At 41.8% G+C, this 19,777-nt stretch overlaps 1 protein-coding gene across 7 annotated transcripts in view; it reads left to right on the forward strand.

Annotated features, from left to right (window-relative positions):
* Positions 1-19,777, forward strand: part of Sptbn1 (spectrin beta, non-erythrocytic 1) — a 173,006-nt gene that overhangs the window by 144,418 nt on the left and 8,811 nt on the right. For all 7 annotated transcript variants that reach the window (XM_020184677.2, XM_020184675.2, XM_074049714.1 and 4 more), the window contains 14 exons: positions 1,097-1,243; positions 2,131-2,394; positions 3,781-4,005; positions 4,397-4,486; positions 4,659-4,940; positions 5,619-5,749; positions 6,976-7,180; positions 7,580-7,954; positions 11,505-11,749; positions 12,879-13,017; positions 14,088-14,172; positions 15,898-16,094; positions 17,671-17,783; positions 18,400-18,463. In XM_020184677.2, the coding sequence (XP_020040266.1) occupies positions 1,097-1,243; positions 2,131-2,394; positions 3,781-4,005; positions 4,397-4,486; positions 4,659-4,940; positions 5,619-5,749; positions 6,976-7,180; positions 7,580-7,954; positions 11,505-11,749; positions 12,879-13,017; positions 14,088-14,172; positions 15,898-16,094; positions 17,671-17,783; positions 18,400-18,463 (2,562 nt within the window). The remainder of the gene's footprint in view (positions 1-1,096; positions 1,244-2,130; positions 2,395-3,780; positions 4,006-4,396; positions 4,487-4,658; positions 4,941-5,618; positions 5,750-6,975; positions 7,181-7,579; positions 7,955-11,504; positions 11,750-12,878; positions 13,018-14,087; positions 14,173-15,897; positions 16,095-17,670; positions 17,784-18,399; positions 18,464-19,777) is intronic.

A 19,777-nucleotide genomic window follows, 5' to 3' on the forward strand; every position in this document is an offset into this window, starting at 1 on the left:
AAGGATAATGCTATGCTTCTTTCTTTGGTCTTCCTGCCATTTACAAATCTTGGAAGGTGGACCCATGAAGACATTCAGGTGAAAACTTAAATGTGTCAATGATTGGTGTAAAAATAGGCTTCTTAACTATTACCCAGGAGAAAGGAGATGGTCCCTGATGAAACTTACTTCCAGTCCAACTGAGTCTGCATTCTTTTGTGTATCTCCTACATTGGCAAACAAAAAGCCCTTCCTGGATAGCACTGAGTTGTATAGGAATCAGGACTCTGGCCAGGCCACTTAAGCAAGCAGGAAGAATAGGGGGCTAAGTTGGAAGAAAAGCCAACAGAAGACATGGGTTTGGCTGTCTCCCATTCCAAGCCTCTTGAGAGGACTCTCTTCCATCTGTCAGTGGCTGGTAGACCCTTGCATGCCTTTCAAGAGTTCATTTCCAAGGGGACATGTTGGGTCTTAGAATCAAGTCCTGTGAAGTGTTCTTAGTCTGAATGGAAGATTCTTCATAGGCAATAGAAAAAGGGTAACAGTGACTCAGACTTGAAGGAAGCATTGAAAATACATCATTGTTATCTTAGACCTTCAGTGAGCAAGTTATTTATGCTTTTTGGCATCCTTATACATGTACTCAAAAGGGGAGGGAGTATAAATTAGTAGATTAATTGTTTTAATAGAACTAAAAGAATAAAATTGGCAAATGAATTAAATAGTCATGATCAACATGGTATAACTGACACAGATGTTTGAAAGAGAAATTTTAAAAAAGGTTGTGACTTGGACTGGTTAGAGCAGAATTTTAAACATTAGCCTTGGAAAGAAAGCTGGCCGAGAGTGCCATTCAGTTTGAAAGCTGGCTCAGAGCTTTTGTACTTCATCTTTTGTACTAATGTTAGATACATGGTTTGGACCAAGCTTGGATTCAGGTCCACATAATGGATACCTGTAGATCAGAATTGGAAAGTTAAATATTTGGTCATCTATTGACAAGGAGACGTGCAGCATTCATACATAGTGTAATATAAATACAACCCTTTTCGGGCAGGGAAAAAATGCTGATGTCTATGATGACAATCTCTGAAACCCTCCTGATGTTTTCCCCTAGCTGTCTCTCTGGATCAATGAAAAGATGCTTACAGCCCAGGACATGTCTTACGATGAAGCTAGAAATCTGCACAGTAAATGGTTAAAACATCAGGCATTTATGGCAGAACTTGCATCCAACAAAGAATGGCTCGACAAAATTGAGAAGGTGGGTTAAAATGTTTGATGAGGGTCCTTATTTCCATGTCATGGTCATAGTGAGGAAAAGAACTGAGAGAGGAAACCAACTCCTTTTTATTTAGAATGCTTTCTAGCATGTCTTATGTGGTCATTTATAAAAGTTATACAGCCAGTAGCAGCCCCCTTCCACTTGGCAGTTCCTGACTTTAGCCCACCAGAACAGAGGAAAACAGAAACCCAACCAGGCAGCATAGAATGTTTGATTTATCTTCTAGTGAATAGTAGAATCTCTGTTGTATATCTCATCTACTGCTATGGAACGACCATTGGTGCACTTCAGTCTTCCTGTCCTGGTCATGTTACCTGTGATGCACTGTGACCACCTTCATAAGATAACAGTTGCACAGAATTTTTAAATACTATGTGTTTTAAATGTTCCCTATTTTCTTTGTATGAGTCCTATACACTAAGCACTGTGGTAATTGTTATGCTGTGTAATTTCTGCATAGGGAGATACTGTGCAACATAACTAAGCAATGTGACTTTCTCACCCTCCCTCGCTCCCTTCACACTTTTTGTATGTAATCAGACTCTTAAAGATTAGAGTAATGTATTGTGTGTGGTCTTTTGGGCATGAAGTAGAGGAGATGAAGTCTTAGGTTATTAGCACTAAATATCTTATTGCCCCAGTTGACACATGTAGCACTTACTGCTCTTTTCCTCTGAAATCATGTAGGGTGTAGAAGCCATTGTTGATTTTATTGAGCAATAACTTCATATGGAAAGACTGTGTGAGTATGAATGTGCACGTGTTGTAAATCACAGATCAGATATCTTAGGTTTGTATTTCACTGTGACATTTATTCTTTCACAAACTGTTGCTTATTTGTAACTACACTGGTTTGTGTTTTCCAGGAAGGAATGCAGCTTATTTCAGAAAAGCCAGAGACAGAAGCTGTGGTGAAGGAGAAACTCACTGGTTTACATAAAATGTGGGAAGTCCTTGAATCCACCACCCAGACCAAGGCCCAGCGGCTCTTTGATGCAAACAAAGCTGAACTTTTCACCCAGAGCTGTGCGGATCTAGACAAATGGCTGCATGGCCTTGAGAGTCAGATTCAGTCTGACGACTACGGCAAAGACCTTACCAGTGTCAACATCCTGCTGAAAAAGCAACAGGCAAGTGGACAAAGCACCTGCCTACTTGGGCTGCTTGTTCTCAGTCATCTGCCTTCATTTAAAAGGATTTTAATACCTGGCAAAGTGATTGCTCTGGTAGATTCTCTGGCATTTATAGAGTCAGCTAGAAAGACAGTAAAACTGTTGAGTGACTGCATGGGAATACTGCTTTTTTAAAAATCATCTTCTATTCATTTAATAGTTGAATCAATACTCATTTCATTCAATTTTATATTTTGGGTGAAAAAAGCAATCATATTTGTACTTTTTACTATATTATATCTGATAGGTGACAGTTATCTTGAGTTGTTAAGGGTATTTTAGATAATAAAAGAAATCTAAGGGTTTTTTGTTTTGTTTTGCTTTTTGTTTTTGGAGGTACTAGGGTTTGATTTCAGGGCCTCACACTTACTAGGCAGAAACTCTATCACTTGAGCCATTTTACCAGGAAGAAAATAAGTTTTTTATGTCACAGCAGGAGGTTCTAAAATGAATTTGCTTTGAATTAATGAAAAACAGTTGCTTTGAGACTGAGAAAGCGAGTCATTGACTGAGAAAGCGAGTCATTGACAGAATCTTCCAGTGGTTCCCCTGGCTAGCTTTGCAGGATGTGAAAAAGTCCTGCACCCAGCAATTCTAATGAGAACCAGTCACTGCCAGACAGTCTTGGCGTGGCTAAGTACTGAGGTTGGCTTCTTCATCCAAAGTGACACTTACCCTTCCCTTTGCTAAGTGACTTGGTTACTCTGCTCTTGAAGTCATTGCGCGTTACGGAATTTTTTTCTCAGGTGGTTTTTAGTTGGAGTTCCTTAACCTCTACCTGGGAAGGGAGTCAGTCTGTTTGGAGATACTAATCCTCTTTGTCTCTAAGCTGTCAGCATATGGTCTTCCCAGTGTGACAGTTCCTGAGCGAGAGACCTCTGCTTTCACTTTTGCTCATTTTCTTCTTATAATTGAATAACTAGTATTTCAGTTTTACTGATTATCCAGGGTGACCCTAGTCAGCTTTCTGATTAAGGAAATGAAGGAAGACAACATTAACTTCTTGCCTGAAAGAACTAAAGCTTCAAGACCTTAACTCCTTTCTGATGGTGGAACTGGCTTCTTGACAGTCAAATGAATAATTAATAATTTGTCCCTGGGCAAATTTGAATATTGCTCAAAACTTTAAAATCCTAGAAAAGGATGTTTTAGCATCAGCTGATTAACTGGAATGCTAGCTGGTAGATTGATCAATACCAGGACCATTACATATTACATATTATAAAGAATATGTAAGTCCATATTCTTTAGTCTTCCATTTTGGCCAGTGCCCCAAACAGAGGTTATATAGGACCATCTGTGCTTCCCCTGCTCTGATACAAAGTTGCTGTCTTATGTCCTCAGATGCTGGAGAATCAGATGGAGGTACGGAAGAAGGAGATTGAGGAGCTCCAGAGCCAAGCCCAGGCACTGAGTCAAGAGGGGAAGAGCACTGATGAGGTGGACAGCAAGCGCCTCACTGTGCAGACCAAGTTCATGGAGCTGCTGGAGCCTTTGAATGAAAGGAAGCATAATCTGCTGGCCTCCAAAGAGATTCATCAGTTCAATAGGGATGTGGAGGATGAGATTGTGAGTAGACCCTTGCTACAAGTAACATTACCTGTCCTGAAGCCCATGTTATAACTTGTCTGTTGTGTTCACCTCGGGCCACGTCAGTGATCTGAGCTCTAAGAGCCCATCCTCTGCATGTTTTAGGGGCTCTTCCCCTCCCCCACAATTGTTACTCCATTCTTCTCTGTGGTTTTCTAAAGATACTCAGGATTTTAATGCCCCTAGCACACAGCTTTTAAAAACAACTATGGGGGCCCACAGTGAGTCTGACATTGAGGATGAAGTGAAGTGTGGAAGTCTTAACTTGCCAGCAAGATTGGTGTATGTCCCCCTGCCATCCTTTGCTGCTGCTGTTCTGTCAAGTATATGTTCTGTGCGGTCCTGACCACTTACTTAAAATTCTTTCCAGTTGTGGGTTGGCGAGAGGATGCCTCTGGCAACTTCCACAGATCATGGCCACAACCTCCAAACCGTCCAACTGTTAATAAAGAAAAATCAGGTAAGCATTTCTGCTCTGGCGAGCTCAGTCTGATAAATAATTATTCCAAATCACAAGGCAGAGAAAATGAGAGCACTTTGAACACTTACAAGTTCTTGGTTCTGACAGCTTGACATAAGTAGCTGGCTGTGGCCACTTAGCAAAGCTTTGTATGTTTTCTGTTTTCACACAGACTCTCCAGAAAGAAATCCAGGGGCACCAGCCTCGCATTGATGACATCTTTGAGAGGAGCCAAAACATTGTCACCGATAGCAGTAGTCTCAATGCTGAGGCCATCAGACAAAGGCTTGCTGATCTGAAGCAGCTGTGGGGTCTCCTCATCGAGGAGACAGAGAAGCGCCACAGGCGGCTTGAGGAGGCACACAAGGCCCAGCAGTATTACTTTGATGCAGCTGAGGCCGAAGCATGGATGAGTGAACAGGAACTGTACATGATGTCTGAGGAGAAGGCCAAGGTGAGAGTGGATTCCTGGCCCCTGTGAGAGGAAGCAGGAGGTGCATGCCGCACATTCAGACCACTTGTGTTTTGCTGGCGGTTCTGTTGCTATGAGACATTTCACCTGCTGCCTTTTGAGTGTTAAGGGGCACCATAGTATGCAAAAATGTCTAAAATCTGGCTGCTATTTCTCCTTGATACATCATTTTCGTCCCTGAATTCTGATGTATCATTAAGATTCATCCTGTCATCGTTTTTAAAAAAAAAAAAAAAAAAGCCAAATTTGCCAATATCCTTTATTAGGACACCTGAGCTTTACAACATATAGGATGGTACTGAAACCATTTAAAAGTATTTTAAGGTTCCTAAATGCTGTCATCTACACACCTGACAGGCTGTGGAGTTTCAGCTAGCCAGGATGCACTTGGCCTGCCTGAACTTTACTCTGTACTTGGTCACTCTGGAACATCATGTTCCCCTTGCAGAGGCCTCGCATGGTCCAATCCATGTTGATGCTCTCGGAATACTTCTGTGTTCATGGTCCATGTCACACTCCCAGAGTTTTTCTTGCTGATGGTCCTTCCTTCTGCCCCACCATGCAGTTAGACTTAGACAGTTGCTCCTTCTGTTGCTCCTCAAGGTGCAACTATGCCAGGCAGAGGGCTGGCTCTGGGTATGACAGTCCCTTTGTTTACAGGATGAGCAGAGTGCTGTCTCTATGTTGAAGAAACACCAAATTTTGGAACAAGCTGTGGAAGACTATGCAGAGACAGTGCACCAGCTTTCCAAGACCAGCCGGGCCTTGGTGGCTGATAGCCATCCTGAAAGGTAAGTGACACTTTGAAGGATGATACCAAGTTTCCAAGGTTCCTCATTGAGGGTCTCTTACTAAACTACCCAAGAAGAAAATGACAGCATTCATAAATTAGCAGTAAGCTGGATCTTTGAGAAGTGTTTTTAAAACAGACCCAACAGCCTATGATGAATAGAAAGGATGAACTAATACAGAAATATGTTGAAAGATTGTTGGTGCCATGAGACAAACATATAGGCTGACTTACAGATACAGGCAGAGTACTTACCTTTGGGTTGATAAAGTCACCTAATTTATTAGGCAAGCAGCTATTTTTAAGATGAGTAGTAGACAAGAATGCTTGGACCTAGGCTAGGAAAATAGCTTAGTAGTAAAGCACCTGGTCCTGAGTTCAGTCCCCAACCCTGCAAAAAAAAAAAAGAATATACGGACCTATAAAAAGTAAAGAACAAAATGATATCACCTCTTAACTCTTAGTATTCAGAATGCCTTAAGGAAAACATAGGTGAGTGTGTGGCACTCACTGATTACATACCACACTGCTGTGTTAACTTCAAGAACTGGCATTCTCAGAATGGAAAGGAATCTGTTCTGCGTATTTTACCAGGGCAGGTAGGCGGAGAGGTCGTCAATGACTGTGTTGGTGTGTGAGACCCTTAATGTGTTCATAATCAGATTTTCAAGAAGGTAGCCTGCCTGGTCTCTAAGGATAGGCACCAAAAGGTCCTTATCACTGATTCTTGTTATGAAATTGGAGGGAAGAGTATTCAGCCTCCTTAGTGCACACTTAGGAGCCAGAAAACAGGAGCAGCAAGAGCCAGCTGTCCTAGCAGGGAAGAGCATACACATACAGCTCAGGAAAGGTAGAGGCCAGTATGTGCTACATGTGGATGTCTATTGTCTGTCCCTCTGGCAACATGGTTTCTGAAAATGGAAAGTGACTCCAGAATTTTGTAGTAACTTTTAACATCTAAGCAAATCCTGACTTACAGAGCCAGCAATGCAGAGTTAGGGTCCCTCCCACCAGTCATTATATTAAGATGGCCTTTAGCCTTGATTATTGTTTGGTTTACATATTAGCTCTTCATCATTTGAAACTGAAGTCAAATTTCAGAGTTTTATTTTTCAGGCTAAATGGGATTAAGCAGAAGCGTCTTTAGAGAAATTTGATGTAAGACACTCCCATTCGTTTTTGTCCCCTGAAGAAGGTCTTTTCTCCCTTCCATTCCCCGTTTTTCAGTGAGCGCATTAGCATGCGGCAGTCCAAAGTGGATAAACTGTATGCTGGCCTGAAGGACCTTGCAGAAGAGAGGAGAGGCAAGCTGGATGAGAGGCACAGGTTATTCCAGCTCAACCGGGAGGTGGACGACCTGGAGCAGTGGATCGCCGAAAGGGAGGTGGTTGCAGGGTCCCACGAACTGGGGCAAGACTACGAGCATGTCACGGCAAGTACTTTGGGTAAAGCATGAATGACACAGTGAGCCATGGTGTGGAAGGCCATTTGTATTCCCAGGCTGTGACCAGATAAGATGCCCTGAACTGGAATTGGAGGTCATGGGATTTAGTTTCAACTGGGTTCTTTCATTAGGTGACTTTGATTTAGTTTGGCTCACTTCTCTGTGCCCCCTCCTTCAGCACTTACAGAAGATGGAGACTGTGCTTTACTCTGCATTGAGCAAGGAGACCTGATAGGAAGTTTTGGAGCAAAGATGTGTTGTTCTTAATTCATGCATATTACTTATTACCTCCAGTTGGAGGCATTTTCTTTGCAGATGACATTAATGTAATGAAGTAAAATCTTCACAGTGGTCTCACTAATTTCTTTCCACCCATCCCCATTTCAGATGTTACAAGAACGATTCCGGGAATTTGCTCGTGACACAGGGAACATTGGACAGGAACGTGTGGACACCGTCAATCACATGGCAGACGAACTCATCAACTCTGGGCATTCAGATGCTGCCACCATCGCTGAGTGGAAGGACGGCCTCAATGAAGCTTGGGCTGACCTCCTGGAGCTCATTGACACAAGAACACAGATCCTCGCTGCCTCCTATGAACTGCATAAGTTTTACCATGATGCCAAGGAGATCTTTGGGCGCATCCAGGACAAACACAAGAAACTCCCTGAGGAGCTTGGGAGAGATCAGAACACCGTGGAGACCTTACAGAGAATGCATACCACCTTTGAGCATGACATCCAGGCTTTGGGCACTCAGGTGAGTGGGGATCTGCCCAGGGGCAAGGGAGGTTGCTCTCTACAGAGCATCTTTGTGCGTCTTTAAGTATTGTTCTCTGTTCCTTGACTCTTCCAAGCCCAAATTTATGTGTGTGAGCATGCACATACACACCACACACACGTACACACACACCACACATACGTACACACACACCACACATACCCACACACACACACTGTGATACTGCTCTGTTTGGAAGAACTTTTCAGTCCATAAAGTTCTAAATTTGCCACTTTTGCAAATGTTAGATTAACATGTCTGATGCACACACAAACTTCAGCAAGTTAAGGGCCTCAGTAAGAGTTTATATTATGTTAGCATATCCACCTAGGATCATTTCCAAAACAATGCCTATTTTCCATAAACTGTCCCAAAAGAGAAAATGGGACTCTAACATTTTGATATGCCTGGTCTTTCTTCTCACAGTATTAAAGTGGCTAACACTAAGACCTTGTTTAAAAGCTGTTTGACAAAACAGTAACAATGTTACAGTAAGAATCTAGTATAATCATTACTTTCTAACCTTGCACAGTTTCTTATTTAGTCTTAACACCTTTTATTTGAAGAAATAAATTGTATTTTTCCCCCTAAATTTCATGGAACTAGAGAAGTGGCCAATTTGATTGGAGATATTTAGCTTTGAGTATATCAGGGGTTTAGTTCTTAACTATTAAGATGTATTTGTGGGGAAACATTGTCTGTGGCTATCTTTGGCTTTGTGGGATACGCAGTCTCTGTTGCAACTACTTGCTTTTGCCATTTTACATAGAGCAGCCACAGACATGGGAAGTGAATAGGGATGGCCATGTCCTAGTAAGTCTTTATTTACAAAAATGACCCAGATTCAGTGAGGTACATCAGCCTCACTGTGGTTTGTTTGGGTTTTGTTCTGCACAGGGCCACTTTGACTGCCGTTATCTTTTATTTCCATTTAATTCTTAACTTCTGTCACTTTGTATGGCTACACTTGTCTCTTTGAGCTGCAGTTCCTTAGGAACTTTGAAGACTGAGAGAATGCTCACAAAGTATATGCCATAGTAAGAGTTCTGTAAGTGTTCTGCAATTGTTATTATATAACAAAAGTTTAGGGAAACTTTTGGGATGCCTAGAGACAGTTAGAAAACAACTCAGCAACAGCAGGTGTTCCCTCTGCATCTAAAAAAATCTTTACTATTAAAACCATAAGAGATTTGAAAGATGGTAGAGTTGTCCCTTTCTTTTTTCGTTAAATCCCTTCAGACTTGGAATAGTGAGGGAGCCCAACAAGGGTCCAGTAACATCCAAGATGGGAACTGACTCCCTCAAGTCTCATCATCTCTATGTACCTCCCATACTTGCTGTCTAGGCAGTTTATGGATGTGAAGGATATATGCTCGTTCTACAAGTATTGCCCCAATCCACGTTTATAATCACAGAATTAGTGCAACAGGATGACTCTTGGCACAGGCCTCCAGAGCAAGGGGGTGACTGCTGCTTGCCTATGTTGTCTTACAGTATCTAGACATGCCACTATCTCTGTTTTGCATGGAGCAGAGTGGTGGAACATGAGGAAATGATGGTATTTGTGACATGACAATCTTGAGTGGCTGTGCAAAGAGTAATTAACTTTTTTGGGGATTTTCCACTTAGGCTGTCCTCTTCCACCTTATTTTTTGTTGTAAGAGCCCATTAAAAACAACCAAAGGTGTAGGGAAAAGGCTATTGGAAAAATATGGCTACTCATATTGGGAAATTTGCTTTTCAGATAATTTCCTATGAACTTGCTTGTGATAATTTGAGTTGTACCCAAGCTATAACTAAAATGTTAAGGAATTACAAAGTCCTTTAGGATATAGAAACCAAATCACCATAGAAACTAAATCTTGTTGATTCTTCTTTGCATCATTTGCAGAAACTTTGTTTTCTTTCTTAACACCACTTAAAAGACCTTTTGTGTAGTTGAGGGCCAGTAAATCCATCTTCCCTTCAAGCCCCAGCATTATCTGTCCTTCCTCATCCCATTATCCCAGGTCCATCATCTGTGTAGCATTTCCCCAAGTTAGTCCCCTCACAGACATCCAGAGGCTGGGACATCTCATTAATAAATAATGATTTGAGTGTCCATTCCCTATATGTGTCTGTCTTTGATTAGACACTGTCTACATGTATGGTACTGCTGATATGTGAAGTACCTTATATAAAACATAATAAACATATAAGCATAATAAGAAGGAAAGTTAAATATAAAATAGCCACAGTTACTAGCTTCTGCTCTAAAAGCAACTCCCACCCAACTGGAAGTGAGAACCTATTCTTCTTTTCACTTTTTGAACAGAAAGTGGAATATTACGAGCCTTGCTTTTTCCCTTTACCCATCATGGAACACTTTTCATATGAACATGTAGAATACTAGCTCATTCTTTTCATGGCTGCATTCATTGTTGGATGCACCACCATTCAAACAGTCCCTCATCATTGAATATCTACCTTATCTTTTGCTTATGTAGACAATACTGTAGTAAATAACTGAGATGCATCTCATCTCTAAGTGTGCAAAGATATACATATATATAGGACAAATTACCCAAGTGAAATTTAAAATCAGAAGGTATGTGCAGATACAATTTTGATGAATACCGCCCATCACCTTCTAAAGGTCTGTTAAATCCCCATCAACAATAAATCAGCTTACTGACAGATGATCAAACTTGAGTTTTGGCCAATAAATAATAAATGATAGTGTCACCAGGTAGCATCTTTTCATGTGTAAGACCCATTTTCATTTCCTACCCTGAAATCTCTCTTCATGCCAATTTTTGTGTTGTTTGTCAATATTTTTCTTTAGTGAATGTCACAGCTACATAAGATAACTCATGAAAAATATTTAGATGTAAGTAGAAGTGTATTCTTGGCTACATTTACCAAATCACAGTTTCACTGTTACTTTTCAGTTTTGCAGAGTTTCTGTTGAAATTTGGCTGTTTCAGATTTCACCTTCTTTTACCTTCTTTGACATCAGTCAAAGTCTCTGGATGTTGAGTTCTTACACTTTTCAAGTATATACTTGAAGATCGTGATGGACAGTATTCATCTAATAGGAGATTCATAAACTATTTTCAGTAATGCCACATAGCAATGGAAAGGCATTTTCAAAATATGTTCTTCATAACAGTTTCTCATTCATGTTTTTAAAAAAAATTGTCTTTACCCTGAATGAGTAGAGAAGATTTTTTGGAATGTGTCTGAAAGTGTCCTGCTCATACCATCTTTATATCCCAGGCTACCTCAACAGGATTTTTCCCATGGCATTTCCTTTGTTCTGTTATTCATAGAACTTAATGTTGTTCAGTAGGTTTACAGAAAACTTGAGTTTTGTGACTTGGACCTCCCCAGTGAAATCAAAAGCTCCTTGAGGCACATGGGCCTCTTGTGACCTAGTGCTCCTATTAATTTTTAAGCAGAATGGTAGGGAAGAGAGAGGGTGAGGGGATGGAGGGAGGAAGGCAGCTTCAGTGGTTGGACCTGATTTGTCTTCCCCATGACTTCACAGGTGAGGCAGCTGCAGGAGGATGCAGCCCGCCTCCAGGCAGCCTATGCAGGGGACAAGGCTGATGACATCCAGAAGCGTGAGAATGAGGTCCTGGAAGCCTGGAAGTCCCTACTGGATGCCTGTGAGGGCCGCAGGGTACGGCTGGTCGACACAGGGGACAAGTTCCGCTTCTTCAGCCTGGTGAGGGACCTTATGCTCTGGATGGAAGATGTCATCCGGCAGATCGAAGCCCAGGAGAAACCAAGGTAATAATTTGTGGCTTTCAGGGTGTGGAGATGTTTGGGGACAACTATCACTGCTTAGTTGTCTCCCATACACCGTTGCCAGGGAACAAGAGGCCCAGGGTGTTGGGCCCTCCTGGCTTGTGTTCCACACTCACCTGGGCCTTCCTTGCCATGTCTGGACTGTGTACTTTAAGCAGCCATACACCTTAGGCACACTGTGGAATGAGATGGGTTTTCTGACTTTTTCTGTGTCTATTGGATTAAAAGCCCCTCTGTCCCTTTCCATATACATTACCAAAGGTGTCACTTACCCTCAACTTTAATGGTAGCATGGGATGATGAGTTACTGTTTTTTCTATGTCTTTTCTTTCACTTTTGTTTTATTCAAAGCAGTGAAGAAAATTTAAGAGTTGAACAAATAAGCACATACATAACCTGCAGTTCACCCCTGCCAGTTTCTGACCGTCCTGCAATTGAGAAATGAACTGTGCCACAATAGAAGAAATGCTTGTCTCATTTATGTTTAAGAAGCTGGTGTACTCCCTGGGCATGGTCAGTAGGTTTTGGTCCATGAGAAGCTCTCACAGCAACACCAGTCTCTGGCTCCTAAGCTGGTTCCTCCTCTGTGTATCACTTCCTCTCTAGATATTGAGACTTCACCAGCTATTCTTTGAGGTATACAGCCCTAGCCTGTAGCAGCTAATGCCTTAGAGTACCTGTTACTGCTTCATGCCTTCTTGACAGAAAGTCTGTTTGAGGGCTGGAGCACTTGCCTAGCAAGCGTGAAGCCCTGAGTTCAGACCCCAGTACCACCAAAATAAATAAATAAATAATTTTTTTTAAAAAGTCTGTTTGAACTGTATTTCAGGATAACAGAAATACAGTAATTTTATTGTACACACCTAGTGACCATTTTGTGTTAGTCATTTCATACATAAATGAGTGTTTGATTGTAGAGCTCATTCTGAGCTGGTCCTGAGTTACATTACCTTGTGCTTTAGCCCCAGTGGCCCATCTTAAACTCTGACTCAATCAGTCCTAGAAGGCCAGTTAGGCCATCAGTTTTGTTTAAGTTGATTGTGTTTTAAAACCTTCACTTTGATTTGAAAACCTTGATTTCCTAAAAGAGTTGTTACTTGTCTAATTTTAGGGATGTATCATCTGTTGAACTGTTAATGAATAACCATCAAGGTATCAAAGCTGAAATTGATGCTCGCAATGACAGTTTCACAACCTGCATTGAACTTGGGAAATCCCTACTGGCAAGAAAACACTATGCATCTGAGGAGGTAACACACGGTGTTGCTTTGAGGCTGTAGTATGAATGCCAGTGTTAAGATGTAAATTGACCTCATTCTGCACACATGCATGTTTGTGTACGAGTGCACATGCCTAGACAGAAATGTGCAGCTGTCCCTCAGCATCCACAGGAGATTGGTTCTGGGACCTCCATGGATGCCAGAATTCATAGCTGCTTAAATCCCTTACAGAAAATGTTGTGGCATTTGTATATAACTTATACATCCTCCCACATACTTTAAATCATCTCTGGATTGCTTATAATATCTAACTCAAGGTAAATGCAATGTAAATAGTTGTTATACCATGTTGATTAAGAAATGACAAGAAAAAAGGCAACACATTCAGTACAGATGCAGTTTTTTTCCCTAGTATTTTTGGTTTACATTGGTTGAGTCCTTGAGTGCAGAATTTGCAAATACAGAAGGTAAATTACACTTGTGTACACACTCAGACATACTTATGTATAATTCAAAACTCCTTGCCTGCCTGCCTAAAATCAGTCAATTAGGCAAGATTGTAGATCCAGGGCCAGTAATTCTGTGGCACAGAGGGCAATTTTTGAGGTTGAAAAGCAGCCTCTCTTACCTCCTCCATCAGTACTCCTGGTTCACACCCCTCCTCCATTGAATTTGCCCTTGGTCACTTTGCTCTTCAGTTGATTGCTGCAAATTCTGGTTAGGATGGCACATTCCTCGTGTAAACCCCTTCGTGAGGATGGATGCCCTCTTAGAGAGACCAGGGCTTTGTCCCTCTTGCTGTCCCTCCTTGTGAATGTATTTACACAGGAGGAGGGCCAGGAGGGCCCCGTGCATGTTGGCCTCCTCGTTACAAAGCAGCTTTCAGCAGAGCCCTGCCATTCTCTCACCTCCTTCTGGAAGATTAGGCATGTTTCTTTCTCTTCTCTGAGGATACAAATACACTGAGCTGATAGCTCCTAGCTTAGTGGTGGTCTCTGCAGAAAATAAACTTTCTTGTGTGGAGTAACATACCAGGGAGGATAAACAGGATACCAAGCATTCTGTTAAGATGTCCATGGGTCCTGCTTCTTTTCATGCAGATCAAGGAAAAGTTACTGCAGTTGACGGAAAAAAGAAAAGAAATGATTGACAAGTGGGAAGACCGATGGGAATGGTTAAGACTGAGTAAGGACATACTTCATTTATCTTTCTGCTTTTTCAGGGTATCCATGGAAAGCATGCACATTTATTTTCCTGTTTTAATTGATGTTATCGCTTAATGATTTTTGGTATTCTAGATGCTACTTTCTTAGTGGGATTTATTTTTCACTCCATGATTGATTACTGTATTGTGAGTGGGATTTGGGTCCTCTTTAGGAACAACATGGAGATGACAATTTGGTGTCCCTCTAGGAGAGTAGAGATAGAAGCTCCCCAATCATCTTTAAGAAAAACTGTTTCTTCAGAATCAAGAAAGTTGAAAATTAGCCTAATTCTCATATTGGATGTTCTTAGGTGGAAGTTTGATAGCATAATGAAAGCTAACATCTGTTAATGCCGTGAACTAGACATTGTTCTAAATGTTTTTAAATATATTTTTATATGTACTTCCTCTAATGACCTTACGAGGCAGAGTCCATTTTTTGTATTCCCCATTTTGTCAAGAAATATGAGACCTTGCAGGGTTTGTAGTGTGTAGTTAGGAATAACACCTCATAATTGGTCTTAACACTAAGAGTAGCCCAAGTCAAGCATTACTCACCATACCGTGTCCTTACATTCTAAGTCCATTTGCACATACTGTAGGTGCTTATTAGAAACAAATTCCAAGGAGCTTTTTCTGAAAGTGTCATAAAAGACCCAGTGAAGGCACATCCTGTTGTGCCCATAGCCCTCAGGTGTCCTACTTTTGGCCATTTGTTGGCTTGTAAGTTTTGAGAAGCCCAGGGAAGTTTCATTCAGTTGCACAAACCTCACACTGCAGTGAACTGGACACCAGGTTTGTATTGTGGAAACCTAATGACTTTCTACATGGTACCCACCTTGAATGGCTGCTAAGCCCTTAATGCAATGTTGATAATCTTCTTCTCATCTTGGGATGAGAGATAAAGGTGTCCAGAAGATACAGCCAGTCCACTCCAGGGATACTGATGCTGCCCTCAGACCATTTCTTACCTGACTGGTCCCAGGAATTGCTGCATGTGATATGGTGAAAAGTAATGTCAGCAGTAGTACAAAGTCTGGTTCTAACCCACCTCCTCCTAACAGTAAAAGGAATACAGTTTCCTTTTGTGGAGGAACAGAATGAAGCACAGAGAACCCTTAGCCCAGGCTGTCCACCATCTTCTCTATTGCTCCTGTATCCTACACTGGCCCTCAACCCCCAAGAGAAAACAGAACTCCACCCCAAGAAGGCTGGTGTGGGAATGCCTGCCATTCCCACACCAGCCTGCCCATTTAGCATGTGTAGGTTATGAATTCTGCTGGGTTCTGAGGGCTTATCTCACAGAAATAAAGCAAAGTGAGCAGGCCTGTGTTGGCCAGTATGATAACCTCTCTCCCACATATGGCTCTTGGGAACTTGAAATGATCTTAAATTGATATGCAGAATATGCTCTAAGTATAAAATCCATCTCACTCAGACTTAGCAGAAAAACAGAAGAAAGTTAACAGATTTCAGTAATATTTTATAGTGGAGATGTGTTAAAATAATACTTTTTTATATATTGAATTAAGTTAAACATCCTATTAAAATTACTCTCACCTATTTTAACCCTTATTAAATGTGGCTGCTGGAGAAGTTAAAATTGCATATGTGGCTCACACTCCAATGTTGCAGACCATAACCTCTGCATGTAGTTGCCACTAGAGGGCCCTGTGGCCTGCACTCACTGTTGGTACCCTGTGCAGTTTTGGAGGTTCATCAGTTCTCAAGGGATGCCAGCGTGGCCGAGGCTTGGCTGCTTGGACAGGAGCCATACCTATCCAGCCGCGAAATTGGCCAGAGTGTGGACGAGGTGGAGAAGCTCATCAAGCGCCACGAGGCATTTGAAAAGTCTGCAGCAACCTGGGATGAGAGGTTCTCCGCCCTGGAAAGGCTGACAACAGTAAGTGGCCTCTGGATGCTGGGTGAGGCAGTACACACCTGTAATCTCAGCCCTTGAGGCAGGAGAATCTCAAGTTTAAGAGCATAGTGAGTTTGAGGCCAGCCTGGATTACACAGAGAGACCATGTCTCAGAAATACATACATTGGTGAGTCTCTGGGAAGGGTGTCAGGGCCACTATCCCTTCAATCACCTCCCAGGCACCTGCATTGGGGGTTATGTATTGTAGCCTCCTGCCTGGGAATTAAATGCTAATGCTTGTTTTTCTATTTTGACTGCTTTTCCTCCTGTATCTCAGGGAATCTTTGGATCCTAGGGGACATGGCTTTAAATTTTTCCTCATAATTTCAGGATTAAAATAATGAAACCCATGTTTGAAAAAGGGAAAGACTTGGGTGCAATGGCTCATGCCTGAAATCCTAACTACTCAGGAGGATCACAGTTTGAGGCCATTCCAGGCAAAAAACTCACGAGACCCCCATCTCAACCAATAAAAGCTGGGCATGGTGGCACATGCCTGTCATCCCAGCTATGTAGAAGCAACAATAGGAGGATTGTGGCCCAGGCATAAATGCAAGACCCCATTCAAAAAATAACTAAAGCAAAGGGCTGGTGGGGTGTGTGGTTCAAGTGGTAGAGCACCTGCTTAAGCAAGCACAAGGCCCTGAGTTCAAACCCCAGGAACTACAAAAGCAGGGGAAGTGAGGAGTGAAGGGGTGAACGTGTTCAGCGTGCACTATATGCATCTGTGGAATTACCACAGTGAAGCCCCTTGGTACTGTTAACATTTGCTAACTTAAAATGCCTACAAGTAAATAGAATATTAAGATTAAGGAAAAAGAATTTCAGGATTAGAATTCCTATCAAGGCTTGACTCCAAGCCACTGTAAATCTTCCCATTCCAGATAATCTCTTCTGCCAACATAAAGGCCTTAGAATAGGGTTTGTGTGCTGATGTTCCTTTTTATAAGGCTTTGCACTTGTAGGAAATAGATTCTTTGCAGTGTACAAAATAACACTTCTCTTTTCCAATTTCTACAATTCTGGGGATTGGACATATAGCTCTATATTTTGTGTTAAAATAGAATGTTTTGCTGGGTGCACATTGCTCATGAAATGGCTTCATTTCGGGTAAGCTGTTTTGTGGATTCTTTGTGTATTTTTGAGGTGCGGACTGAACACAGACAGACCCTTCCACAGCACATGTACTTTCCGTGAAAATGTCCACAGTTCTGGCTCTGGTGTTTATCTGAAGTCCAGCTAAAATCCCCGGACTCAAGATACTTTTCCTCCTCAGTGAAATTGAGAACTGCATAGTTAATTTAGAAATTAAGTTCATGCTCCCAAGGGGACATACAAACCACTGGCAGGAACATTGCCAGCTCATTGTACAACCTTCTGTTCCCTGCAGTTTTAGGTTATAGTAATAGTTCCTGTGATCTTACTGCCATTGTGCTCAGGATGTTGGAGCTTCAGGTTGTGCAGTAGGAATCATTGCAGAAAACCAGACAGGAGCACCTCCCTTTGCATAAAAGCAAAAAGCCTAGGCCCTGCTAAACTTCACTTGTTTTCCCTCAGTTGGAGTTACTGGAAGTGCGCAGACAGCAAGAGGAAGAGGAGAGAAAGAGGCGACCACCTTCTCCAGAGCCAAGCACGAAAGTTTCAGAAGAGGCTGAGTCCCAGCAGCAGTGGTGAGTCACAGGCAGCATAGGAGGCTGGAATCCTATTTTCAATGGCAAGTGAGGTTTCTAGAGCATATTTTCTAGTCTCACCTTGTGAGGCCTGATCACATACGCTTATATTTGTTATTTCATTCCACTATCTGGAACTCCTGAGTAAGAACTAAGCAAACTGAGTGGTCCCCAGTCATGTAGCTATGTGGGTGGCAGAGGTGTAATGCAGACAAGCGCCCTTTCTACCATGAGCACCCCTACACGTGCAAGCACACACATACGTGCTCAGAATTTCCATGTAATTCAGTGGATGGAGCATACCACTCAGATTTCAGACCATTGATTTTTGGGGTGATTGCTCTGGACGGCATCACTAAAGGGCGAAAATTATTTCCTACTTGCAAAAGCTAATTATTTTGCTGTGGTATGAGCTTCATGCAAACCTCTAAGTGCCTTTAGTTGGTGGGACGTGAACAGACCATTCCTGTAGGTTTGTTCTATCTGGGTTCTGACTGAAACACTTAGAAAGATCCAAGTTTTTAAAAAATTACATTGTGTGAAAGAGGGTTACTTAGGTTTTTTTCTTTTTCCTCTTCCTTCCTTGGTCCTTGTTCTTTCTCCTCTTGCCTAACAGGGATACTTCAAAAGGAGAACAAGTTTCCCAGAATGGTTTGCCGGCTGAGCAGGGATCGCCACGGGTTAGTTACCGCTCTCAAACCTACCAAAACTACAAAAACTTTAATAGCAGACGGACAGCTAGTGACCAGCCATGGTCTGGACTGTGAAGTTCATTCCCATTTGTCAAGAACCACTCTGTCCAAGTCCTGTTGGTTTGACTTTTTGGCTTCCACTTCATCCAAAGTGTTAAAATATTTTACTTAATTCATAACCTTTCATGATTTTATATTTGCATTTAATTCATGTTTACTTGAGTCTCTTAACTGATGGATGCTTGTTGCCTTAAAGCAGCATACTTATTTTTTGTTTATTTATTGTGAGCTTTTTACTTTATTAAGATTTTACAGCAAAACACTTACATGAGTAATTGAAATTAAATGAGATTACAGCATAATGAAGAAGAAAACTAGACTGTTAACAGGTATGGCACATCCAGTTATACTAACAGGGCACGGTACTTGCTATAGGTACTGTATCATTTACAGATGTTATTAACCTACAACAGTTTGCTCTAGTAACTAGTAAATAAGAAGGAGACACTCAGTGCTAAGATTAAAACATAAAGTCAACTGTGTAACATTCCAAAAGGATGCATTCATTCATTGAAGATGACAAAAAAAAAAAAAAAAAGAAGTTGAGTCGTCTTCTCAGGAAGCTCTTTAGCTTTTAATTGCAGGATTGCAAACATTTTGAGACCCTTGGGTCATTTGATTTTACAAACCATTTGTTCTCTCACTTTTTCCTGCCAGTTCCTGAGTTGAGAACTGTAGCCTTCTGTGCAACACATTGCCACTGGCCTCAGAAGTAAATTGCCCTCTGACTGCTGCTGCCTCTGGCTTGGTCACTATCAGGACTCAGGGACGTGACAGTGCCTGCAGCTCCCAGCATGTCTCGGAAGCCTGCCTACCAGGCTTCCATTCGATGACTTCAGGGTGTCAAACTTTTAATTTCTCAAACAAATGGAGCAAAAGCCATTCTGGTTCATCCTGATTACTTGAATGATATACTTAAAGGCCTGTACCTGGGAGCACTTGCAAGCTTCCAGGTGTCAAGAGGTCAACTTCAGGGTCTCTGTAGACAGAGCTCTGTTGCACGGCTCAGAAAAATCTTCTCTATTAAGGAGTCTTTTAGGATGGCACATATCAGACCATTAATGGGGACTAAAAATGTTTTAACAGAAATCCTTTTCCTTAGGAATAAAAGCCGATGAGAGAGGTGATTTCCTGGTACTGATCAAAACAAAACAAAATCCATATTACATCAAAGCCTTGTGAGACATGCACTTGCTCATTTGCCATATTTAGATGTGTTAGTGGAATCAGAAACCTGTTTTG

The sequence above is a fragment of the Castor canadensis genome, chromosome 12, assembly GCF_047511655.1.
Source record: "Castor canadensis chromosome 12, mCasCan1.hap1v2, whole genome shotgun sequence".
Taxonomy (NCBI): Eukaryota; Metazoa; Chordata; class Mammalia; order Rodentia; family Castoridae; genus Castor; species Castor canadensis.